The following is a 26316-nucleotide window of genomic DNA, read 5'->3' on the forward strand; positions in this document are numbered from 1 at the left end:
ACAATACACAGACAAATCTTGGAGTCAAGAAGACGAGTTCAAATCCAGCCTCAGATGCTTCCTAGTGGTGTGACCCTGGACAAGTCACTTAATATCTATTTGACTCAGTTTCTTCATCAATAAAATGAAGAGAATAATAACATCTATCTTGAATGGATACTATGAGAATCAAATGAGATGATATTTGTAAAGCAGTTAGTATACTATCTGAGACATAACAGGTCTTTTATAAATGCATATTCCCTTTTCCTTCAATCTTCCCTTGTGCTGGGGTACCATAGTATAGAAGAATTCTCTAGACTTGGAGTCAGAAGAGACATGAGTTGAAATCCTGACCCTGATACTAGCTATGTGTTCATAAGTGAGTCAGTTAACTTCTCTGAGCCTCTGTCTTCTTGGTGGTAAAATGGGGCTGACCTCACAGGGTTATTTAAAGAATAACATAATATGATACATGTAAAGTGCTTTGCAAAGCAATGTAGAAACTTTGGTCATTTTTCAGCTGTGCCCAAATCTTCAAACCCTCCTGTGAGATTTTCTTAGCAAAGATATTCAAGTGGTCTTGTCATTTCCTTTCCCAACTTGTTTTTAGATGAGGAAATTGAGGCAGACAGGGTAAAGTGACTTGCCCAGGGTCACACAACTAGGCAGAACCTGAAGTCACCTTTGAACTCCATTCTCCTGATTGATTCCAGGTAGGACTTTCGATTCATCTAGTGACCCAAATTTAGAAATTACTATTGTTATTATTCTTCCATCTAATTTCTCTTCAAAGATTTTGGTTTGAGATTCTTCCCAATTGGAGTTACACTCAAGAATACCTGTGTGTCATCCCCTTCACCTTCCAAAGCCAGTTCAAATGTTCCTTGCTCCCACTTGAGATTCCTTGCTTCCCAGGCTGAGATTGCCACACACATTTTACTCTACCTTCTTTGCCTAAGGAGAAAATCTTGCATCAAGGACAACATATGATACGTTTCAATGGTTCATTAATGTGAAATTCTGGTTACTTTTGAACTTTTCAGGGATAAAAGACATTAAGAATGATAGGGAAATGGAACATTCTATAATGGGGAGGCTAGACTAAGAAAGGTTACCCAATCATGAAACTTCATGATAGAGGTTGAGACAAAGAGCAAAATTCTCATTATCATAGTAGTAATGTGAAGAGAATGTTCTTTCTCATTCTGTGTTGGGAGGTCATATTTGTGATGTCTTTTGATAGAGTAGAACAAAATCCTGTTCCAGGTTTTTAAAGCATGGTCTTAAAAAGAAAAATTTTAACTAAACTTCACAATTTATTTTAAGTCTCCACTTCATAGAAACATCTTTTTAACTTGCTCTATGTAATTCTCATCTCAACATTGCTTTCCTATAGTGTTGAGATAATGTAGAGCAGTGGGCAGAATCATGAAAGTGGAGTCCGGAAGACCTAATTTCAAATTCCACCTGTGATATTTACTGTGTAACTATGGGAAAATCACTTTTTTCTTTGAGTCTCACTTTTATTTCATCTTTTGATTAGGGATTTGTTGTTTAGTCATTTCAGCTGTGTTCCCATGTTGGGTTTTTCTTGACAAAGTCTCTGGAGTGCTTTGTTATTTCCTTTCCCAGTTCATTTTATAGATGCGGAAATGAGGTAAATAGGATTAAGAGACTTGCCCAGGATCACAAAGTCAATAATTGTCTGAGGCTTGAGGAATCATTCTGATTCCAAGTCCAGTGTTCTATCCACTGTGCCACCTAACTGCCCCAAATAAAGGATTATCATAATAATATTCATATGTGTGTGTCTGTGTATGCAACACATATATATGTATATATTATAAAGAACTATAGGTTTTAGTGGAGAAATGAAAATTGATGTATCCTATCAATTCCACCTGACACGAGGACTTCTCACTAACCCCGCTGCTAAAAACCAATATGCAGAATGGAGTGGTTAGGCCTGACTTTGAGTGAGTACTTTCTATACTTATTATACCTTTTTTCACTGGTACAGAAATCTGTCTAATACATGAACCTTCCAAGTGAACCAATGCCAGGGCCATAAAAAAATCGAAGTAAACTAATGACTGATCTACTGAGAATAGTCTCTGGTAGTATGTGATTCCTTGTATGAGAAGAGCAAAAAATTAGATGGCATAATAGGAAAGAACCTTTGTTTATCAGCTGCAAACCTTCATTCATTCATAGTTTCTTCAAAAGAATTAACTGACAGAGACACTGGCATGAGAGATTACAAATAATTTTGCCAAAAGAAAGAAATCTCCTCAATATTCAAAAGCAATCTAATATTTTCTCAAAAGAAATACTTGGAGCAGCTGGGTGGTGCAGTGGATAGAGCACTGGCTCTGCAGTCAGGAGGACTTGAGTTCATATCCAGCCTTGTATACTTAATAATTACCTGACTGTGTGAACTTGGGCAAGTCACTTAACCTCATTACCTTGCAAAAACCAAAAAACTTTTAAAAAAAGAAATTCTCAAAATTAATTTTAAAAAAAAGCATTCAAGAAAACAAGCAAGCCAAAGAAGAATTTTCTCTTCTTGACTCCTCCCTCCTTCCCTCTCTCCCTCCCAATCTTCCTTCCTTCCTTCCTTCCTTCCTTCCTTCCTTCCTTCCTTCCTTCCTTCCTTCCTTCCTTCCTTCCTTCCTTCCTTTTTTCCTTCTCTCCCTTCCTCCTCTCTTCTCCTTTCTTCCCCCTTCCCCCTTAAGGATTTGAGAAAAGTAGCATGGGGCAGCTAGGTGGCGCAGTGGATAGAGCACTGGCCCTGGAGTCAGGAGTACCTGAGTTCGAACACTTCAGACACTTAATAACCTAGCTGTGTGTCCTTGGGCAAGTCACTTAACCCTATTGCCTTGCAAAACAACAACAACAAAAAAAGAAAATTAGCAAAAAATACAATAAAATTAAATAAATGAGCTGAGTGCAAATAAGGAAACAGGACAAGATGATGAAACAATAATTTTAAAATATTCATTGAAAATATAAACAAAAATAGATTGGATAAAAACCAATTGTTACTAGAGGTCAGTCTAGAGAAACAAAGGAAAACAAAAGCAAGTCCAATAAATTATTTAACTGAAAAGGGATTTAGAAAAAATGTGGACAAAAATGGAAAATCTAGAGAAAAGAGCAAAGAGAGAAAATTTAGAATCACTTAACTGCTTGAAAAAAAAGAAAATAATCTGACCACTGTATTGCAGGAAATTATATACTGAGGTATTCCAGAAATGCTGCAAAATAATGGATAGATTTTAAATCAATAGAATTAATAGGATTAAATCAATAGAATTCAACTGACTCTGATACATTATTGTTAAATGTCATAATTATAGGAGAATTTTATAAGTAGTTGATAAGAAATTGCTTTTATTTAAACAAACCACTGATAAGCAAATGGAAAAGATAGAGGACTTCAAACTTAAATTATTTTCCAAGAAAATTTATGTATTTTTGAAAGCAAAAGACAATAATTAAAAATAAATTGATGAACAAGGAAGTGCCATATTAGACCAGTTTTTGAAATTCAAAACCAACAAGTGCCCAGAGCTTCTGGTACAGTCTTGATTAATCAACTCAATAGGTACTTTGTAACTGTAATTAAATAGTATCTCCTTCTGATGAACATAAGAGAATGAAAATTGATGCAGAGATAGCCCTAGACAAGGTATAAAGTCCTCATGGTTCCCTGATAAGATTTTTTTTTCTGATATGGATTCAATATCATGGCTGTGCCACACACCTTGGGCAGAGGTCAGGAAAGAGACTGAGGGGGTTACTTGCCTATTCAGCAGCCTTGAGTTTTCTCTTTGTAGGTGGGTCCTATCTAGGATGGAACTATAAGCCTATCAATATTGTATAAAAGAGATGGATCAAAGAAATAATAAAACATTTAGGGTGAATAAGATAATGACAACTGAGGATGGAGAGAAGACAAAATTCTCAAACTCTCATTTCATTTTCTCTGTCATAGAAAAAAATCTTTGGACTGAAAAAGATAATAAAAATGGGGAAAATAGGGAACCTATATCCAAGATATGCAGAGAGATAGACCACCTAACTACCTTCTATGATTCACCAAACCCAGTTGAACCACAAACCAGGATAAAAGAAGAAACTGTAGATACAATTGCTGAGCTGCAATGAATGATATTGGGGGTGGGGCAGAGCCAAGATGGCGGTGTAAAGCCAGGAATTCCCAGCAACTCATTCCCCCAAAACTCCAAAAACCATGAAATTATGACTCTAACCAAAATTTAGAGGGGTAGAAACCACAGAAAGACTGAGTGATACAATTTCCCAATCCAAGATAACTTAGAAGTTCCTCAGGAAAGGTCTGTTTCACCAGACCTAGGGTTGGAAAAAGCTTCAAGGCAGCCACAGTGCAGAGTAGCAGGGCTGGAGAAAACCAGCTCCAGCTTTCCAGGAACAGGCCATGGGGTGCCTGGGTCCCTGGCGAAGGAGGTGGTTTCCAGATTTCTTGGCCCAGGGATCATTTAGGATAGCTTGAAGGGGGTGGTGAGAGAGCTTGCCACACTAGAGTGAGAGCAGAGCAGAGCGCTGGCCTCAGAGCAGCCCTGCAGTGAGAATTTGCAGTGGAATCCATGAAGCCACCCAGCACTTCCAGAATTCCCAGCCCAGAGATGGTAAGGAGGGTAGTGGAGAGTGAAGAGGACTCTCTGCTCTCCCTGGGACAGGACTCTGCTGTATGCCCACACTCAGCTCTAATTTGCAGTTTGGGCCCCTATACTACCATAGCCAAGCAGGGACCCTCCTCACAGCTCCATGGCAGAGGGGAAGGCCTGTGATCATCCACAGGCAAGAGAGCAGTCAGAACCTCTCAGGAGGCTTAATTCCTTGGAGAAATTAAGGTCCCTGTGGGGTGTCCCCAAAACCCACAAAACCTTGGAAGTGTGGTAAATCAGTCACAGGCCGAAGAAATGAGCAAACAACAGAAAAAGAAGAATCTGAACATAGAAAATTGCTTTGGTCCTATGGAGGATCAAAATTTACACTCAGAAGATGACAAAGTTGAAATTTCTGTATCCAAAGCCTCTAAAAGAAATAGAAAATGGGCTCAGACAATAGAAGAGCTCAAAAAAGACTTTGAAAAGCAATTAAGAGAGGTAGAGGAAAAATTGGCAGAGAAATGAGAGTGATGCAGATAAATCATGAAAACTAAGTCAGCAGCTTGGTGAAAGAAATACAAAAAAATACTGAATAAAAATATGTTAAAAACCAGTATAGGTCAAATGTGAAAAGCAGCCCAAAAGGCAAATAAAGAGAAGAATACTTTAAAAAGCAGAACTGGCCAGCTGGAAAAGAAGATTACAAAAAGCTCTGTGTAACTCCTTCAAATGTAGGACCTAAAGGAAGCTGATGATTTTGTGAGAAATCAAGAAGTAATAAAACAATACCAAAGGAACCGAAATTAGGAGAAAAGGTGAAATATCTCACTGGAAAATAAATTGACCTTGAAAACAGATCCAGGATAGATAATTAAAAAATTATTGGGCTATCTGAAAGTCATGACCAGGAAAAGAGCCAAGACTTCATTTTTCTTTCTTTTTTTTAAAACCTTTTTAATTAATTTAATTTTGAATTTTACAACTTTCCCCCTAATCTCACTTCCCTCCCCCCACCCCCATGGAAGGCAGTCTGTTAGTCTTTACATTGTTTCCATGCTATTAGACTTCATTTTTCAAGAAATAATACAGCAAAATTGCCCTGAGATCCTAGAAGCAGAGGGTAAAATGGAAATTGAGGGAATTCACTGATCACCTCCTGAAAAAGATCCCAAAAGAAAAACTCCCAGGAATATTATAGCTAAATTCCAAAACTCCCAAATCAATGAGAAAATACTAAAATCTGCCAGAAACAAACAATTTAACTACCATGTCTCTATAGTCAGTATTATACAGGATTTGGTGGCATCTATATTAAGGGCTTGTAGGGCTTGGAATATGATATTCTGGAAGGCAAAAGAAATTGGTTTACAGCTGAGAATCAACTACCCAGCAAAAATGAACATCCTCTTTCAGGGGAAAAGATGAACTTTCAATAAAACAGGGAAGTTTCAGACTTTCCTATTGAAATGACCAGAGCTGAACAGAAAGTTTGATCTCCAATACAAGAACTCAGGTGAAGCATAGAGAGGGTGGATGAGAAGGACCAATAAATGAGGTTGAACTGTTTGTATTCTGGCATGGGAAGAAGATACTGATAACTCATATGAACCTTCTCATTTGTAAGAAAAGTTAGAAGGAACATTTATAGTTAGGGCACAGAATTGAATATGATATAATATGGTATAAAGATGGAGTCAATTGGCGATAAAGAAAAGTAATGAGAGGAAGGGAAAGGAAAGGAAGAAGGGGCTAAGATATTTCACATAAAAGAGTCAAGAAAAAGCTTTTGCATTGGAGTGGAACAGGGGACGGTGAGGGGGAATGAATGAGCCTTAATTCTTATCAATCATGGCTCAGAGAGGAAATAACACACATACTTAATAGGATATAGAAATCTATCTTACCCTAGTTAAAAATGAGAAGAAAGGGATGGGATAAAGGGGAATAGTGGGAGAGGAAGGGAAAGGAGGGGATAGAAGAGAGGGAAGATCATGGGAAACACAATTCTGAGCAGGGACAGAGTGAAAGGAAAGAGAGAACAGAATAAATAAGAGTGGGGAGGAATAGAGTGGAGGTAAATATAGCTAGTAATAGCAACTGTGGGAAAAATATTGAAGCAACTTCTCTGATGGACTTATGATAAAGAAGGCAACTCATCCCAGAGACAGAGCCATTGGAATTTGAACACAGACTGAAGCACACTTTTTTTCCCTCTCACTGTTCTTGAGGTTTCTGTATCTTTTGGGGGGGGAGGGGTTTTAAGGTTTACTCTCACAACAAGATTATTGTAATAATATAAAATAAACCACACTGTATGACATTTGAAAATTGGCAAAAAACAGGAAAGTTGCCTGAGGACTAGATAAGAGAGCAAATATTTAAGTATTTTTTTTTCTTTAAAGAACTGTAGGCTAGTAAATTTGATTGCAATTTCTAGAAAAAATTCTGGTACATATTAAATGGATGACATGCATATCTAGTCATAGAAGCATGATCACAAAGAGATCACATGATTTCATCAAAAATAGACTATACCAAACTGATTTCATTTTTTGACAAGGAAACTAAATACATGAGGAGATTGCTATAGGCATAATTTACCTGTATTTTAGTCAACTATTTGACAAAATCTCTTGTATTATTTTTATACATATCTTGAATTATAGTACAAATATTTGGGTGGTGAGGTGGCAATGGTGGATAGAATGCTAGCTTTAGAGTCAGGAAGATCTGAGTTCAGTCTGACCTCGGACACTATCTATGTGACTCTGAGCAAGTCATGTAATGTATTTGCCTCAGTTTCCTCATCTGTAAAATAGGGACAATAATAATAATAATAATAATAATAATAATAATAATAATAATAATAATGAATCCTATCTCTTAGGATTGTTGTAAGGATCAAATGAAATAATAACTGTATGCCCACATAATATATTAACAATATAATAAGTACAGATAATAATTTAGCCTGGCACAAAGTAAGAACTTTGAATATATTATCTATGATGATGATGATGATGATTATGATAAAAAACACTTTGGAGGGGTAAAGATTAGACATTAATGGTTCAGTAGCAACCTGGAAGGGGTTCTGTAATGGAAAAGCCAAGTATTCTATCCTTGGTTTTTTGTTGTCCCACTTTAAAAACAAGTTACTTGGATCCTTTTATTTTTTTAATTTGTTTAAAATTATTATTATTTATTTTTTAGCATTCATTTAAACATTTTTCAATTTCTGAATTCTCTTCCTCCCTCTCAGCCTTCCCCAACAATTGTGAAGGCAAGAAATGTGATACCAATTATATATGTACAATTCTACAAAATATTTCAATACTAGTCAAGTTGAAAAAAAAAACAAAACAAGAAAATTAAATGGAAAAAATAAGCTTCAATGTGCATTCAGACTGCAAGAGTTCTTTCACTAGAGATGGATAGCATTTTCATTATAAGTCCTTTGAGAACATCTTGGATTATTTTATTGATTTGAATAGTTAAGTCATTCACCGTTAATCAATATACAATATTGCTTTTACTATGTTCTTCTGGCTCTGCTAAATTCACCTTGCACCAGTATCATATATGTCAATCCAGGTTTTTCTGAAATCATCCTGTTTTATAGCACAATAGTATTCTATAACAGTATGATTATATATAATATGATTATAATGCATTTATTATAATATACTACATAATTAGTGTTCTCTATACTATTATGACATCATTATTAGAACAGAATAGAATCAATCCAATATAATTATGTTCCAATACAATCATATACCACAAATTGTTCAGTCATTCCCCAATTGATGGGTATTTTCCTCCATTTTCAATTCTTTATTACCACAAATATTATTTGTTATGAATATTTTGTATATATAGGTCTTTTCCCTTTTTCTTTGATCTCCTTGGGATACAAATCTAGTAGTGGTATTTCTGAGTCAAAGGACATACATGTTTTATAGCTTTCAGCATAGTTCCAAATTGTTCTCCAAAATGAATTTGTTCATAATTCCAGTTATAATGAATCATTGTTTTTCTTGTTGGGCCATTTTACTCATGATCAACACTTTGTGACCCTATTTTGGGTTTTCTTTGCAAAGATATTGAAGTTTTTAGCCATTTTCTTCTCTAGCTCATTTTAGAAGTGAGAAACTGAGGCAAACAGGGTTAAAATGACTTTTGCAGGGTCGTACAGTTAGATAGTGTATGGATAGTAGTACTCTTTCCATTGTTGCATCTAACTGTCCTTAACAGTGTATTCTCAATTTTTCCACATTCCTTCTAAGATTTGTTATTTTCCTTTTCTGTCATATTATTCAATTTGTTGAGTATGATATAATACCTGGAAAATGCTTTAATTGGCATTTCTCTAGTAAATATTGACAGAGCATTTTTTATATAACTATAACCATATGTATGTATATGTGTGTGTGTGTGTGTGTAAATATGTATATCTATATCCATATATGTATATCTATATCTTTGATTTTTTCTTCTGAAAATTGCCTGGTCATATCTTTTGACCATTTGTAAATAGAATGACATATACTTATTTTTTTTTTAGGTTTTTGCAAGGCAATGGGGTTAAGTGTCTTGCCCAAGGCCACACAGGTAATTATTAAGTGTCTGAGGTCAGATTTGAACTCAGGTACTCCTGACTCCAGGGCCGGTGCTCTATCTACTGCACCACCTAGCTGCCCCAATGACATATACTTATACATTTAACTCTATTCTCTCTATATTTGAGAACTTGTAAAAAATTTTTATCCTGGTTTTCCTTTTAATCTAATCTTTTAGATTGTTTTTGTTTATGCAAAACCTTTTTAAATTTAATGTAATCATTGTTAGTGGAGCTGTGAACTCATTCAACCTTTCTGGAGAGCAATTTGGAACTATGTCCAAAGGGCAACAAAACTGTGCATACCCTTTGATCCCAGCAATATGCCACTACTGCATCTATACCCTGAAGAGATGATGAAAAAGGGTAAAAACATCTCTTGTATAAAAATATTCATAGCAGCCCTGTTTGTGGTGGCAAAGAACTGGAAATCAAGTAAATGTCCTTCATTTGGGGAATGGCTTAGCAAACTGTGGTTTGTGTATGTCATGGAACACTATTGTTCTATTAGAAACCAGGAGGGATGGAAATTCAGGGAAGCCTGGAGTGATTTTCATGAACTGATGCTGAGTGAGATGAGCAGAACCAGAACATTGTACACCCTAACAGCAACATGGGGGTGATGATCAACTTTGAAGGGCTTGCTCATTCCATCAGTGCAACAATCGGGAGCAATTTGGGGCTGTCTGCAAAGGAGAGTGCCATCTGTATCCAGATAAGTAGCTGTGGAGTTTGAACAAAGACCAAGGACTATTACTTTTAATTTAGAAAAAAAAACCTGATATCTTATTGTCTGATCTTGCTATCTCTTATACTTTATGTTTCTTCCTTAAGGATATAATTTCTCTTTCATCACATTCAAATTGTTTCAATGTATACCACTGGCAAATTGCCTTCTGTGGGAGGTGGGGGGAGGGAAATAAAATTAGGGGAAAAAATTGCAAAACTCAAAATAAATAAAATCTTTATAATTCAAAAAAATTTAATGTAATAAAAATTATCCCTTTTTCATCTTGTGATTCTATCCTTTGCTTGGTCATAATTTTTTTTTCCTTTTTCATAGATCTGATGGGTAAAACATTCCAGGCTCCCCTCATTTGCTTCTGAAAAACCCTTTCTGACTATATCATGTACCCCTTTGGATTTTCTCTTTTGTGAGGTGTTAATCTATATCTAGTTTCTGCTAAACTGCTTTCTAGTTTTCTCCAGCAATTTTGTCAAATAGTGAGTTCTTGTCCCAAAAGTTTGGATCTTTGGGTTTATCAAACACTGGGTTACTGTGGTCATTAATTATTGTATATCATGGACCTAAACTATTCCACTGATCCAGCATTCTATTTTTTAGCTAGTAAGATATTTTGATGATTACTCTTTCTAAATCTGGCACTGTTAGGCCACCTTCCTTCACATTCTTTTTCATTTATTCCTTTGATATACTTTTGTTGTTTCAGATGAATTTTGTTAGTTTTTAATAGCCATATAACTTTTTGGTGGTATAATTGGTATGGTATTGAATAAATAATTTTAGGTAGAATTATATTGGGTTGACCTATCCACGAGCAATTACTATTTCTTTGATTGTTTAAATGTCTTTAATGTGTGAAAAAATGATTTGTAAGGGGCATCTAGGTGGCACAGTGGATAGAGCACTGGCCCTGGAGTCAGGAGGACTTGAGTTCAAATGCGACCTCAGACATTTAATAATTACCTAGCTGTGTGGCCTTGGCCAAGCCACTTAACTCCATTGCTTTGCAAAAAAAAAAACACCTAAAAAAAGATTTGTAATTGTATTCATATAGTTGACAGGTAGACTTCCAAGTATTTAGATCATCAGCAATTATTTTAAATGGAATTTATCTTTTTTCTTGATTTTGTTGGTAATATACTGAAATGTTGATAATTTGTATTTTTTTATGTTTTGGAACTTTGCTAAAATTTTTTAGTTGATTTTTTTTGCAAGGCAGTGGGTTGTTAAGTGACTTGCCCAAGGTCACATTGCCAGGCAATTATTAAGTGACTGAGGTCACATTTGAACTCAGATCCTCCTGACTACAGGACCAGTGCTCTATCCACTGTACCACCTAGCTACCCCACTTTTAGTTGATTCTTTAGGTTGATCATTACCTATTCTAATTTCTTCAATTTCTTTTTCTTTTCTTATTGCATTACCAATACAATATTGAATAATGGTGATGAAAATAAGCATCCTTACTTCAGTCCTGATCTTATAGGAAAGTCTTCTAGGTCATCCCCATTACAGATAATGCTTGTTGATGGTAAGGAAAGCTCAATTAGTTCCTTTGTTTTATAGCGTTTTTAATTGGAATAAATTATATTTTGTCAAAAGCTCTTGGGATAATTTATTGAGACAAATATATGGTTTTTGTTGGTTTTATTAATGATATGGTCATGCTGATGGTTTTCCTAATAATTGAAACAGACCTACATTCCTGGTATAAAATCTATCTAGTTATAATGTATGATCTTTGTGATACATTGTTATAATGTCCTTGCTAGTGTTTTATTTAAAACATTTTGTATCAATATTCATCAGAGAAATTGGTTTTTATAGTTTTCTTTGTCCTTGCTCCTTCTGGTTTAGGTATCAGAAACATATTTGTATCATCAAAGGAATTCGGTAAGATTCCTTTGTTGCCTGTTTTTACAAATACTTTATATAGTATTGGAATGAATTGTTCTTTAAAGGTTTAGTAGAACTCACTTGTGAATTCATCTGGTCTTGGGAAATATTTTTAGGGAGCTCATTGGTTTGTTTAACTTCTTTTTTTAAAACAGGGTAATTTAAGTTTTCTGTTTCCTCTTCTGTTAATCTGAGCAATTTATATTTTTGTAAATATTCATTCATTTCACTTAGATTATCACATTTATTGCTATATAATAGGGCAAAAGAGCTCCTATTAATAGCTTTAATTTCATTTTCATTAATGGTATAATCACACTTTTCATTTTTAATTCTGGTAATTTGGTTTTATTTTTTTAAATCAGATTAACCAATGATTTGTTTTCCGCCCCCACAAAAAAAAGAGTTCCCAGTTTTAATGATCAGTTCAATGGCTTTCAATTTTATTAGTCTCCTTTGATTTTGGGATTTCTAACTTGTATAATTGGGGGGGGGGGTTAGTTTGTTCTTTTTTTTAGTTTTTTTAATTGTATGCCCAATTCATTGATCTGTTCTTTCTCAATTTTATTGATGTAAATATTTAAAGATAAAATTACCACAATGTACTGCATTTCATTCTAATGAAATCATTTATTGCTTCCATGATTTGTTCTTTGACCCACTAACATTCACACTCAATCACTTTGACCCACTCAATCACAGCATTAGATTATTTAGTTAATGTATGACTATGGGAAAGCAAAACCTTAATACTTGGATATCAGGTTTCTCTTCCATGAGTAATAATTCCTACTCATAGCGTTATTGTGAGGCAAATAAACTTTAAAGCACTCAAAAATGAGCCAAGTTTAGAGCAAAGCAAGTAAAATAATTTAAAATAATTAACTATGGAATGGTTTCTGTCACCAGGACTCCACTGAAAGCATTCAAATTGGACTTTTCAATAGAGGGGGAAAAAGAGTTAATGATGGGAACAATAAGAAGGATGATTTCATTCATTCATTTATTCATTCAGTCACTCAACAGTCACTTATAAAGAACCCTCTATGAAAACTGATAGGTAGCGGAAGAGGAAAAAATCAGGAGGAGAATGATTGGCATATTGTTGAAATAAAATACATTTGGACATTAGTAAATTGAGAATATTCATCCCTCTTAACTTTTTCCATCCTTCCGATTCCTTTTGCTATAATCTCATATTTCCCTGTCTCACATGAAGAAATTCTTTGTTAAGGCTAAAGTATACATTCCATCTTATCTTCACCAGCAGATTGCTCTCTCAATCATTCTTATTTTCTCACTCATTTTTTTAGTTTTTTTTTTTTTTGCAAGGCAATGGTGTTAAGTGGTTTGCCCAAGGCTACACAGCTATTTAATTATTAAATGTCTGAGCTCACATGTGAACTCAGGTTCTCTTGACTCCGGGGCTGGTGCTCTATCCACTGTGCCACCTAGCCACCCCTTTTCATTCATCCTCAATCTCTTCCTGTCTTCTGAATATTTCCCTCTGTCTGCAATCCATGCCCATGTCTTAAAAACCCTTGGTGAATCCATTTATTCTTACTAGCTATTGTTTTGCATTTCTCCTCCTTTTTGTAGCTAAACTCCTTGAGAAAGACCATCTATAATCAATGCCTTCATTTTCTTTCCATTCAGTCTCTCCCTGCAATTTTATTTTCAACCTTATCATTCAACTGAAAGCACTTTCTCCAAATTTTCCATTGATATCTTAATTGCCAATACTAGTGGTCTTTTCTCAGGTCTCATTCTACTTGACCTTTCTGCATTACTTGACACTGCTGATCATTATCTTCCCCTTGATACTCTTGTTTCTCTAGGTTTTCATAACACAATTCTCTCCTAGAACTCCCCTTGACTTACAACTTCTCAGTCTCCTTTGCTGGATCTTCATCCAGGACATGATGAATAACCATGGGATATCCCTCAAAATTCTTATCTAGGACCTTTTCTTACTTTATGCTAATTCACTTGGTAACCTCATCTCCAATGAATTGAATTACCATGTTTATGCTTATAATTCTCTTTGACTTATTGACTTATCTAGCCCTAACCTCTCTTCTGTCCTCAGGTCTTGTATCTCTTTCTATTGGACATCTTAAATTAGTTGCCTTGTAGATATCTTAAACTCAAATAACTTCAAAGCTCATTCTTTCCCTTCCTCCTTAGATATTACTTTAATTTACATTTCTTTAATTGTAAATGGAGCTAAAGGGACCATTGGTGTGGAATACCATGTTTAATATCAGACTTTTTTTGATATTCAGTTAATTTCATAGAACTTTTTTCTTTCTTTTTAAAAAATTTTATCTATTTAAGGCAATGGGGTTAAATGGCTTGCCTAAGTTCACACAGTTGGCAATTATTAAGTGTCTGAGGCTGGAGAATTTCTCTAATCAATAGTGATTTAGAGCATCTTCATAGGACTACATATGGCTTTGATTTTTTTCATCCAAAAAGTGCCTGTTCATATCTTTTGCTCATTTATCAATTAGGGAATCACTTGTAATTTGACCTAAAAATTTGTAATGACATAAATTTATAATTACATATATATAAGTATGAATGTAATATACAGAATAGTTTATATAATATGCAGGTATGCCATATATATATATATATATATATAAGTATATAATAATAAAAGTATTGACATATAAACTTCACTCAGTTCTCTATATTGAGATGAACCTTTTATCTGAAAAACTGACTCTAACTCCCTCCCTTCTCAGCCCATTTTTCTGCTTTCTTTCTAATCTTGTCTACATTGGTTTTATTTTACAAAACCTTTAAAATTTAATGTAATCAAAGTCATTCATTTTAATCCCATGATGCACTCTTTTTATTATTTATTCATAAATTCTTCCCTTATCCATAAACTGGATAATGTATTCCAGGTTTTATAATTGACTTATGCTGTCCCCCTTTATATCTATGTCATGTATACATTTTAACTTTATCCTGGTAAACAGTGCAAGATATCAGTCTATACTTAATTTCATCCAACAATTAAAAAAAAAACAAACCCACCACAACCCAGTGAGTTCTTATCTCAAAATCTTGACATTTATTAAACACAAGGTCACTATAGTCACTGACTACTGTATATATTCACTACCTTATTCACTGATTCACCAATCTATTTTTTTTTTTAGTTTTTATTTTGCAAGGCAAATGGGGTTAAGTGGCTTGCCCAAGGCCACACATCTCGGTAATTATTAAGTATCTGAAGCTGGATTTGAACTCAGGTACTCCTGTCTCCAGGGCTATCCACTGTGCCACCTAGCCGCCCCAATCAATCTATTTCTTAATCATTATCAGATAGTTTTTATAATTACTGCTTTATAGTATAGTTTAGGATCTGGTACTACTAAAATTTCTTCAATTACATTTTTTTCATAGATTCCTTTGATATTTTTGACCTTTTGTTCTTCCATACAAATTTTGTGTTGTTTTTTCTAGTTCAATAAAATTTTTTTGATAGTTTAATGGGGATGACACTGAATAAGTAGATTAGTTTAGGTAGAATTTTCATTTTTATTATATTGGCTCATCCAAACCATAATATATATGGTTGGATCAATTTACAACTCTACCAACAGTGCAACTTTCCCACCTCCTCTGCAACATTTGTCATTTTTTCTGTTCTGTCATATTAGTCAATATGACAGCTCTGAGGTAGCCCTAACCTCTCTTCTGTCCTCAGGTCTTGTATCTATTTCTATTGGACATCTTGTAGATATCTTAATCTCAAATAACTTCAAAGCTCATTCTTTCCCTTCCTCCTTAGAGGTTACTTTAATTTACATTTTTCTAATTGTAAATGGAGCTAAAGGGACCATTGGTGTGGAATACTATGTTTAATATCAGACTTTTTTGATATTCAGTTAATTTCATAGAAAATTTTTCTTTTTTTTTTTTAAATTTATTTATTTAAGGCAATGGGGTTAAGTGGCTTGCCCAAATTCACACAGTTGGCAATTGTTACATGTCTGAGGCTGGAGCATTTCTCTCTAATCAATAGTGATTTAGAGCATTTTTCATAGGACTATATATGGCTTTGATTTTTTCATCCAAAAAGTGCCTGTTCTTATCTTTTGCTCATTTATCAATTATCCAATTATTTAAATCTGATTTAATTGCATAAAAAGTGTTTTATAATTTTGTCCATATAATTTCTGAGTTTATCTTGGCACATATATCAAACAACTTTTTCTGAGGATATTGTATTTACCATTTCTTAAGATACAATAATTTCCACCAGTTTTGGGTAACCTTCCAGCTCAACCAGATGTTGCTAGTGACACCTATAGTCTGCAACATTCTGCATCTGAAGGGAGCAAGAGTTGAGAACTCTCCTTAGAAAGTTCCAGAATGATCAGATTCTCCCAGGGTGAGACTCTTGGTAGCCTCAAGGAGTAATAGTATTCAGTAATATAGTGCATTAATCTATATGTTAAAGCTGCAACACTCAGACCAGGGCAGCCTAGGTTTTTGAGTATCTAACACACTGTTGAAGGGTACCAGGGAGATCTAGTAATCTGAACCTAAATAATTCACTTGATATTTAATCCACTGCAAGAACCTAAGGGACTCAGACCAAGACCAAGCACGATTAAATATTCCATTCAAAATCATGGCAAGGGGTGGATAGATACTGGTCCTGGAATGAAGCCTTAATTCAGGAACTAAAGCAAGATGGATGAATGAACCAAATAAAACACCAACCACTTAAATCTAACTCAGTACCTCAAAGGGAAAAAATTATTTTCCACAAGGACTATATGACTAACTAGAAGAAATGAAGAGATTAAAAAAAAATCTCTGTAAAAAAGAATTAGAATGAGAATAAGGAGTTTAGAAAAAGGAAGTGGTAAAACTTTACCCAAGAATTGGAATCCCCCAAAACCAGATCAGACCAAACAGAAATCAGTTACGCCATGAGAAAGCAAAAAATTTTATAACGCAATCAAATGACTGGAAAATAGGAAAACATAATGTATCTGATATAAAAACAATTGTTTTGGGAAAACAAGTCAAGGAGAGATAATTCTAAGCATAACCGGATTCTGTGAAAATTATGATTTAAAAAAACCAAAACAACCTTGGTACCACACTTCACAAATGACAGCTGCTGGGAACTGTTAGATGTAATAGTCAAAGCAAAAATAGAAAGAATTCACTGTTCACTTCCAGAAAGAAACCCCAAAAGAAGAAGTTCCAGGAATTTCATAACCAATATCCAAGTTCCCAAAGCAAAAGAAATATGTAGTAATTATTTGGAAAGAAAAAGTTAAAGCATCAAAGGACTATCGTTAAGACCACACAAGACTCAGCAGGTTCTACTAAAAAAACCAAACCAAACCAAACCAAAAAAACAGGAGATCTAAGAATATAGAATTCTGAAAGGCTAAAAAGATATAGACTTGTAACCAAGAGTAATTTTACTTTGCAATATTGAGTATCATTCTATGGGGTGAAATGGGCCTAGTATATGATTATGATGGAATACTACTGGCTCTAAGAAATGATAAGATCATAGATTTTAGAAAAAATATGGAAAAACTTACATGAAATAATGAAGAGTGACATGAGGGGAACCAAGAGAACATTGTATGCAGAAATAACAATATTGTTATAAGAACAACTTTGAGTGAATAAGGAACTGAAGGAAGATGCCACCTAACTCCAGAGAAAGAACTGATAAATATAATTATGTGAAGAATGGTTACACACACACACACACACACACACACACAAATTGATGTCTAATTGTAGCCAACTCTAGGTTGGGGGAGGGGGGTGGGGAAGGGAAAAAAAGAAAATGGACCTTTAAAAAAATAGAGGATTTTTGAGCATTTTTTATGAAAAGATTAGAGCAGAATAAGAACATTGGAATGCAAAAAAAAGAGTCCAGACAAACCTAGAAAGTTAAGCTTATTGAAAGGATCTGTATGATGATGTAGTGTTCATATTTTAATAGGGAGAGAAGATACAAGTCCCTTCAGAAGCTTAATATCTTCAAAGAAAATTGGAGAAAATGAGGAAAACGATCCTGTTTGGAAAGGAGTGGATTTTTTCTGTTCTAAGAATTTTCTGTTTGTTTTTGTTGTTGTTGTTGTTGTTGTTGTTAGGCAATGGGGTTAAATGGCTTTCCCAAGGCCACACAGCTAGGTAATTATTAAGTGTCTGGGGCTGGATTTGAACTCAAGTACTCCTGACTCCAGGGGCTGGTACTCTATCCACTGCGCCACCTAGCTGCCCTGTTCTAAGAATTTTAAGAGATAAAAGGAAAAAAAGAGGATAGAAGACAAACTAATGTAGAAAGGAGGAAGAAAAGGGTAGGGTTTGCTACTTTTCCTAATTTGAGTAGGTATGAGGAAAAGTATTCCTTTTCCTCTCAGGGAAGAAGGCTTCTCTTAAGAGGTGAGTAATGAATCCATCTTTACTTTGACCTCTATATCTAATAGATATTGGCAGTTATCATTTGTAATTTCTTAAAATATAGTGTCTAGGCTTTGTTTTTTTTTAATTATGGGTTTTATAGAGTCCAATGATGCTTAGACATGGACAAAGGGGTAAGAGAAGCAAGCATGAGATGATGCTCACTTAGAAACAATTTGGTGTAGAAATTTATCCAGTTCAACAGAGAAACAAGTGGGGATAGGCAAGGGAAATTAAGAAAAAGAATAATACTGAAGGGGGAATAATCCTAAGCAAAATAAACTTCCTAATTTTGAAGAGGGAAATTAAAATGTGGGCAGATAATGCAAAGAACTAGAATTTAAGGGGATGTATGTTTTAATCTTGCCTTTTAGACAATTGGAGAATGGTTGAACAAATTCTGGTATATTGATGTAATGGAATATTATTGCACCATAAGAATGATAAAAGAAAGGCTTTTAAAGAATCCTGATATAGAATGTAGTGAGCTGAATTGGGAGAACAATTTCTACAAAGACAATACCATCATAAAGAAAAACAACTTCGAAAGATTTAATGATTCTGCTGTGACCAAGAATGTCTCCAGACAAACTGTGATGAAATATATTACCCACATCCTGAGAGGAAGGTGATTGATGCAAGATGTAAAGATATACATTTTTGGACTTGGTCACTGGATGATTCCTTTTGCTAGACCTTCTTTATTTGTTACAAAATTTTTTCCTCCTTTGTTAGGTAACTGGAGGGGATTAAGAAGGGGAGGCTGAGTTAGCAACAGTGATGATAAACACATACAAATTGAGGGCCATTGCTACATTATAAAAAATATAGAAGAAAATTCAGAAGAAGTACAAACAAGGCAGTTTTGAAAGCATAGAATTTTCATATTAAAAAAATATCAAAGAGAATGAGATAGGGATTCACAATTTCACATAGGATTCTCTTTTTTTATTCTACCATGTGTATGGAAATGCTCCTTTTCAATGTTTAAGTTCAGAATAAAAAAACACCTATCTCACAGGGCTTTTGTGAGGACCTAAAGAATTATTTGTAAAGTGCTTAATACATAATAAAAGCTATATAAATGCCTTTTCCCTCCCCCTAAATTTTTTTTTTATTTAAAAAGCAAATTAGAAGGGGCAGCTAGGTGGTACAGTGGATAGAGCATCAGCCGGAGGACCTGAGTTCAAATTCGGCCTCAGACACTTAATAATTCTTTATCTGTGTGTGTGTGTGTGTGTGTGTGTGTGTGTGTGTGTGTGTGTGTGTGTGTGTGTGTGTGTGTGGCGGGGGGCAAGTCATTTAACCCATTGCCTTGAAGGAAAAAAAAGTAAGTAAAAAAGTCTTGTCTTTACTTGTGGAGTTTCCATGAAATAGAAGAATATAGGATAAGTTTGCCAAAATTTAATACTCTGCAACCAATATTATATTCTGTCTTACTCCATTGTTTTTGTATGAAAGTAATGCCAAATACCTTATAAAGTCTGAAAGGGAAATATAATTTTAGACTGAAGGGAATCAGCCAAAGTTTCTTAAAGGAGGTAGTACTAAAGGGAACCTTTAAGAGAAAGTTGTATCCAAAAAGATATTAATGAAGGCACAGAAATCAAAAGACTCAGAAGTGGGACATGTACAAGACATACCAGGGATTTCATTTGGCTGCAGAATTATAAAAATGGAAAGGAATAGTGAGAGTTGAAGTTGAAACAAATAGTTGGACTTGCCAGATACCTTAAATGTCAGGCTAAAAAATTGATACTTTAAATACAATTATCAAACGACATGATAAAAAAATACTCATCTCTTAGCAGAAAGATAATGGAGTTAGATAGAAATATGGATTGAGGCATCCATTTTCAGGCAGGACATGTATTGAACCTTTCCCTACCCTTCTCATCCCCTTGATTATGCTTATTTGTTACAAGGGAAAGCTTTGATTTAGAATGTGTGATTTGTATATGGATTTGGGGTATGTGTGAGTTAATGGGGTATGACAGATACAAAAAAAGAAAAAGAAGAGTATCAAGAAAATATTAAAACTCCACAGAAGAAAATGAAAATAAGTTAAGGGGGTTAAAAAGGGTAACTGTTAGTACCCCTCATTTTCAAATATTAAAAGAACTATGTTCATATTACAATTCTCTTTCTTGTTTGCATTTGCACAGTGAAATATTTGTTTGTTGATGTTCATAAAAAACTAAAGTTGAAAAACTGAATAAACAAAAAAATCATAATTATAAGAAAGGTAAGTGAGTATCAGACCTAATGCTAAAGTTAATGTATTCAGATCTTCCTTTCCCTTTCCCACAATCCTCTTGCCACAGACATCCTATGGCAGGAAAGGCTGTTCCAAGGGCACTATAGAAAGTCTCCAAGGTGAAAGGAAGCTGAAGAGAGGAGTGGTTTACAGCAGCTTTGGGGTGATGAGTCATTAGGCATCAGAAGAGTGCCCTCCTAGAGGAGAAAATTGCAAACTGCCTGCCTCTTCCAGAAATATCAAGTTTCTTTCCAGCAACAGAGAAAAGGGCAGATGCTTTGGATCTGTCAATTCTTAGGCTGTTTCCTTGGTAAGCCTTTATTCATCTTTCACTGTTTTTTGTGGCACAAACTTTCTCTGGTATCTGGGTTGTCTTTGTGACCTTAAAAGAGTTATAATAAATACTTCTCTAGGAGGGATTCCTAACCTTTTATTCTGGATCCCTTTGACAGTTTGGTGAAACCTAGAAGCTTCTCAGAAGAATGTTTTTAAGTACATAAAATAAAATACAAAAGAAACCAATTATATTGAAATACCAACATGTATAAATAGGTATTTTTATACACATGCATACATGTATATAAAGGTATGCAAATATGGATATAATGCACACATAAATACACACACATATATTTATGGACTCCATATTGCTATTACTTAAAAGATATGGAGGAACACAGCCTTAAAATGATACTGGACACAAAAGTCACCCTCTCCCCATTCACCCTTCAAAATATAAAACTTCAGTAAAAATTTGGAAACATACCTTAATTCACCTCCATTTCATTCTCCTTTTTTTCACATTCACATTCACCAACCAATAAAGAAGAAAGGAAGGGGAAAAAAAGAGAAGTGCCAGTGGGAAAAGCAGATGAGCCCAGGTTCCTTCTCCAGATCTCTAGCTCTCTAGCTAAGCAGAAACAAACATAGGCTAGTGGGAGTTAATGAGTAGGGCAATGACTATGAAACCCTTCCAAGTACATAGAACTTCAAGAATGCTTTGTATCCATTGTGCCAGTTGTTCACACCCAAATAAAATGTCTTCCTAAACATGAAAGGTGCAATTTTAGGCTCTTTGTAAAAAGACAAAAAAAGCAAACCAAAAAACTTCTTAACAATTAGAAATTTCCAAAAATAAAAGGAACTACCTTGGGAGACAGAAGTCACTTAAAGTCTGCAAGAACTGGGGGCCATTAAGCAATAAGCTAGGATGGTCTTTACCATTTTTGGTTCCATGAACCCCTTTCTTTTTTTTAAGTTTTTTCTTTTTGCAAGGCAATGGGATTGTGACTTTCTCAAGGTCACACAGCTAGGTATTTATTAAGTGTCTGAAGCTGGATTTGAACTCAGGTCCTCCTGACTGTAGGGCTGGTACTCTATCCACTGTGCCACCTAGCTGCCCCCTCAAGAACCCCTTTCAACAACAAAAATTGTGCTGTGAACCCCCAGAGTATTTAGTATACAATTTAGTAGTTATAATATAGAAACATATTAATATAATAATATATATCATTTAGATTTATTCATGAAGTAATTATAACTTCCATAACTTTTTCTCAAAAAGCTTATGATGGTTTTGAATCACTGAAGAAACAGACCAAGAAAGCTTCAAACATGTACATACTTGTTGTCATTAAAGAAAGATATATTTGTAATATGACTGGGCAATTGTTTATTGCTTAAGAATTAATTAAAGAATTTTTAGTGTGAACCAATTGGAGTTCCAGAACCATTAAATAGTCCAGCCTTGGACCATTATAACAAATCCAAAGGGGAAAACTGGACTAGAAAATCAGTTGATGGGGATGTTAAAGAGGAAGGTTTTTTTGGTTGTTTGTTTCTTTTGTCACAAAAGCTTGCCTTCTTAATGAGTGGGAGAGGACTGTAGGGAGGAAGAGAATTTGGAACTCAATATTTAAAAAAAATCACAAGTAAATAATAAGTTTCTTTGAAATAAAAATAAAAAAGAAGAGCTATCTGCTTGAACTTTTCATAGTAGCATAATTTGTCATTGTAAAAAATAGAATGCAGTCTAAATGACCAACAAAAGGGGAATGCTTCACTAAGCTTTAATTAAGGTAATGAAATATTAAAATACAATTTAGAGTGACAATGAGAATCTGAATTACAAAGAAATATGGTATTGAAATATTTGAAATAATATGTAACATATTTGAAATAATATGTGACAAGAATCAGAAATAGAACAGTGGAGTATACACTAATTCTGAACATATTAGGAAAAGTCAATGAAAATGAATAAGCAAAAAATTTGATGGGAACTTGGAGTGACTAAATAGCAGCCTACTTTATGAATTGAAATTAAATTTATTTATAGAAAAGATGACAAAGTAGGAGGAAGTAGTAGAGATTTACCCTTTTCTTCCTCTATTCCAATAAAGTTTTAAGAGAGCCAGACATAATAGTAACTGGGAAATCTGAGAAGAAACTATAGAAGGTTATTTAAAAACTCAAGATCTAGAATTTGGCCTATAGGCAAGGGATTAGATCAGGACCTGTGGAACAGAGGTAAAACTGTAGGACTATGTAGTCCCACCTTTCAGCTTCCTTCACTCTAAAAGCAAAGATTTAGAAGGAGAATTAATAGTCTAGCATAAGAGGTATAAAAATCTTTCCCAAAGGGAAAGGGGGCGACTAGGTGGTGCAGTGGATATAGCACTAGTCCTGGAGTCAGGAGTACCTGAGTTCAGACATTTAATAATTACCTAGCTGTGTGGCCTTGGGCAAGTCACTTAACCCCATTTGCCTTGCAAAAACCTAAAAAAAAGAAAAGAAAACTCCCAAGTCACAGACTACTTGAAATTAGAAATTAATCTACCTATATGTAAATAGGACTGGAGTTTGAAATTAAGCTGCCAATAAAATATTCAAAAGAATAAAGTCAACAGTAGAAGGTAAGACAGAGCCAATAGCTTAGACAAACAGCCCCAGATAAAGCAAATGGCAGTTAGTAGGTGCTGCAGGACACAAACAGACACTAACAAATTGTATGTCTCCAACCCCCCACAGCTAAGACAATACTGGGCTCTGGAGTCTGTGGTTTCTCAGCACAATAGAATCAGAGAAAAAGATGGAAATAATCAAAATAGCTAAAATAGGTTTCTTTCTGCTTAAACTTCTGACTACAAACTTCTAAGTGGTGATAAAACACAGTTTAGAACTAGAATTCCCTGCAGAGGAAAGAACAGCCAATAAAGCTTTGCGTTTTCTTGAACTGTGAAAAATGAGGGGGAGGTATAATTGTGAATTAGTCTAATAAATATGAGGAAAGTGAGGCAGTTAGATGGCAAGAACATCAGCCCTGGAGTCAGGAGAACTTGAGTTCAAATTTGGCCTCCAAAAATCCTTCCCAATATGAAGAAAGCACAATAGAAAAATATTTAAAACTATTTGAAGTGATGCTATAATGTTAGAGGGATTCTGGCAGAGAAGATAAAGGGCTAGCCTTGGAGTCAGGAAAACTTCAGTTCAAATTCTGCTCCTGATATCTGCTTTCTTTCTATCCAGACTAAGTTACTCAACACCTTTTTGTATCTCAGATAATTCTCTAAAAGTTATTTATTAAGGAAAGGAGAAGCAGCTCTTTGGTGAAGGAAATTCTCACAACTGGAGCCCCTCCTCCTTAACAGACTAACACAGAGATGGTTTCCTGATTTCCATTAACGTATCAATAAACTAGTGCTTTAATTTGATAAACTGCCACAAACATTTACTAGGTGTTCATTCTGGAGTTACAGAGACCAAGAATCCCTGAACTCCTCCCTCTTAACCCCTAAATTTACATTATAAGTTGGGATGTGAGGGGAATATTGAATTGAATAGGCAAATACTTCAGTGACATTTTTAATAACTAAGGGGAAAGTGAGAGTAGAAGTCCAGAGGCCTTCAACAGCAAAGTCATTATAAGGTTACAAAGTTAGCTGATGGACCAACTTCAGAGCGCTGCCTGCCCAGGACCGGCATTCAAGACAAGTTCAGAGCAGAAAAACATCAGCCAGATGCCAGAGGTGGGGGGTGGGGGTGGGGGGAGATGCACACACACACACACACACACACACACACACACACACACACACACACACACACACACACCGAAAGAGAGAGAGAGAGAGAGAGAGAGAGAGAGAGAGAGAGAGAGAGAGAGAGAGGTCACTTGTCAAAACAAAGTCTGTGTGTCTGTGTTTAAGGCCAGAGGGCCTGGGGAGGGAAGAGCCACAGAGTCAGGCCGCTTCTGGGGGCCACTTTGCAGCTAGGGTGGAGCTGGTCAGCCGGTCCTCTCTCGACCCTGTCATTCCCTTGGAGGCAGGTTGGGAGTGGGTGGGAAGAAACTTCCCCTTCTTTTGGACTGTCCTAACGTAACACTGACTCAACTATTCAACCTCTGGACAATTGCCGCCTAGGGCTGTTGACATGCCAACATTCGGTTCTTGGGAAATAGGTCCAGACCTAGTTATGAAACTGCAGGAAAAAGGCGTGTTGGTAGTAACGTTTGGCCCTTTGCTGGCTTGGCCGCTCCGGCGCGGCTTTCCACTCTCTCCAGCACCCGGACCCACTTGGGTCTCGGAGCTTCTAGAGCCGGCCAGCGCGCTGGGAGCTCGCATTCGCTCCGGACCGCAGATCCAAACCCTCTGTTCCTTCCTGAAGCTCCCGTCACATGCTTTGCTGACACCCAGCAGCTACCCTCCTTAGGCACACAGCCCCCCCAGAGCACAGAGACGTGGGCACAGGGACATGCGCCCACAAGCATAGGGGAAGGCAGCTCTGGCTAAGGGATCCCCCTCCCCCTCCAGAGCTGCGACACCCCCTCGATGGGGTACGGCACCCACCTCGGTGACGATGGTGGACAGGTAGGTGTCCTGGCTGTACTCCCAGCCGTCCAGACAGGGCTCCTGCTCCACCTGACTCAGGTTCACGTCCCTCCCGGGCAGCAGCCCCTGCGCGGAGAAGCCGGCCAGCGCGGAGAGCCGGTAGCGCCGGCACTTGCTGGGCACCTCGCGGCCGTCCTGCGCCTGCAGCGGGATACTGTGGTTCCTCCACTCGCCGCTCAGGTTGGCCGAGGCCGGCACCCGGCAGCGGTGCTCGGGGACCCCCGCCAGGAACACTATCGACATACTATTGAAGCCGTTGGGGATGATGCTGGCGCTGAGCAGAAAGAAGATGAGGCGCTGGAAGGGCCCCCACTGGCCCAGGAAGGCTGTCACCTCGTCGTAGTCCCGCATGTCGTAGCTCGGGGGAGATAGAATGCCCTCCCGGAGAAAGACTAGGGAGCCTAGAGCTTTGATTGACTGAAACCCCGCAGCGGGTTGGGGAGGGGGGTTAGTGTGGCGGTGTCTCCCCAATCTGCTCCTTCCTCCATCCCCCTCCCCTTGCACTGCCCTGGACCCAAAGAGGTACGATTGGTCGACTGCTGCTCTGAGTTCCCTTTGCCCCGCCCCTTCCCACAGGATAGGATAGGGGCGGGGGCAAGGTCTCCAGCTCTGGAGAGCTCCACTTGCTCTGACCTTAGTTGTACAGTTTCAAGTCAATCGGAATGTTGTCACATGTGGGGGTATGTAAGGGTTAAACATTTCTTTAGGAGGCAAGAGCTGGAAGGAGTTTAAAGAATGAATACATGTGGTCCATTTCCCATCTGCCTGGGGGCGATTCAATACCACTGCTCTCTGTCAGAGTCACACCATAG

General features: G+C 36.3%; 1 protein-coding gene across 3 annotated transcripts in view; it reads right to left on the reverse strand.

The window, feature by feature from the left end:
• The window catches only part of LOC141506465 (solute carrier family 22 member 4-like), a 91094-nt gene extending 65060 nt beyond the window's left edge, over positions 1–26034 (reverse strand). For 2 of the 3 annotated variants that reach the window (XM_074213274.1, XM_074213275.1), the window contains exon 1: positions 25463–26033. In XM_074213274.1, coding sequence (XP_074069375.1) covers positions 25463–25855 — 393 coding nt within the window. In that variant the 5' untranslated portion in view covers positions 25856–26033. Of the gene's footprint in view, positions 1–25462 lie in introns of all 3 variants that reach the window. The other variant, XM_074213276.1, reaches the window with a different exon arrangement.
• Between the last annotated feature and the right edge of the window lie 282 nt (positions 26035–26316).

Source organism: Macrotis lagotis, chromosome 1, assembly GCF_037893015.1.
Source record: "Macrotis lagotis isolate mMagLag1 chromosome 1, bilby.v1.9.chrom.fasta, whole genome shotgun sequence".
Taxonomy (NCBI): domain Eukaryota; kingdom Metazoa; phylum Chordata; class Mammalia; order Peramelemorphia; family Peramelidae; genus Macrotis; species Macrotis lagotis.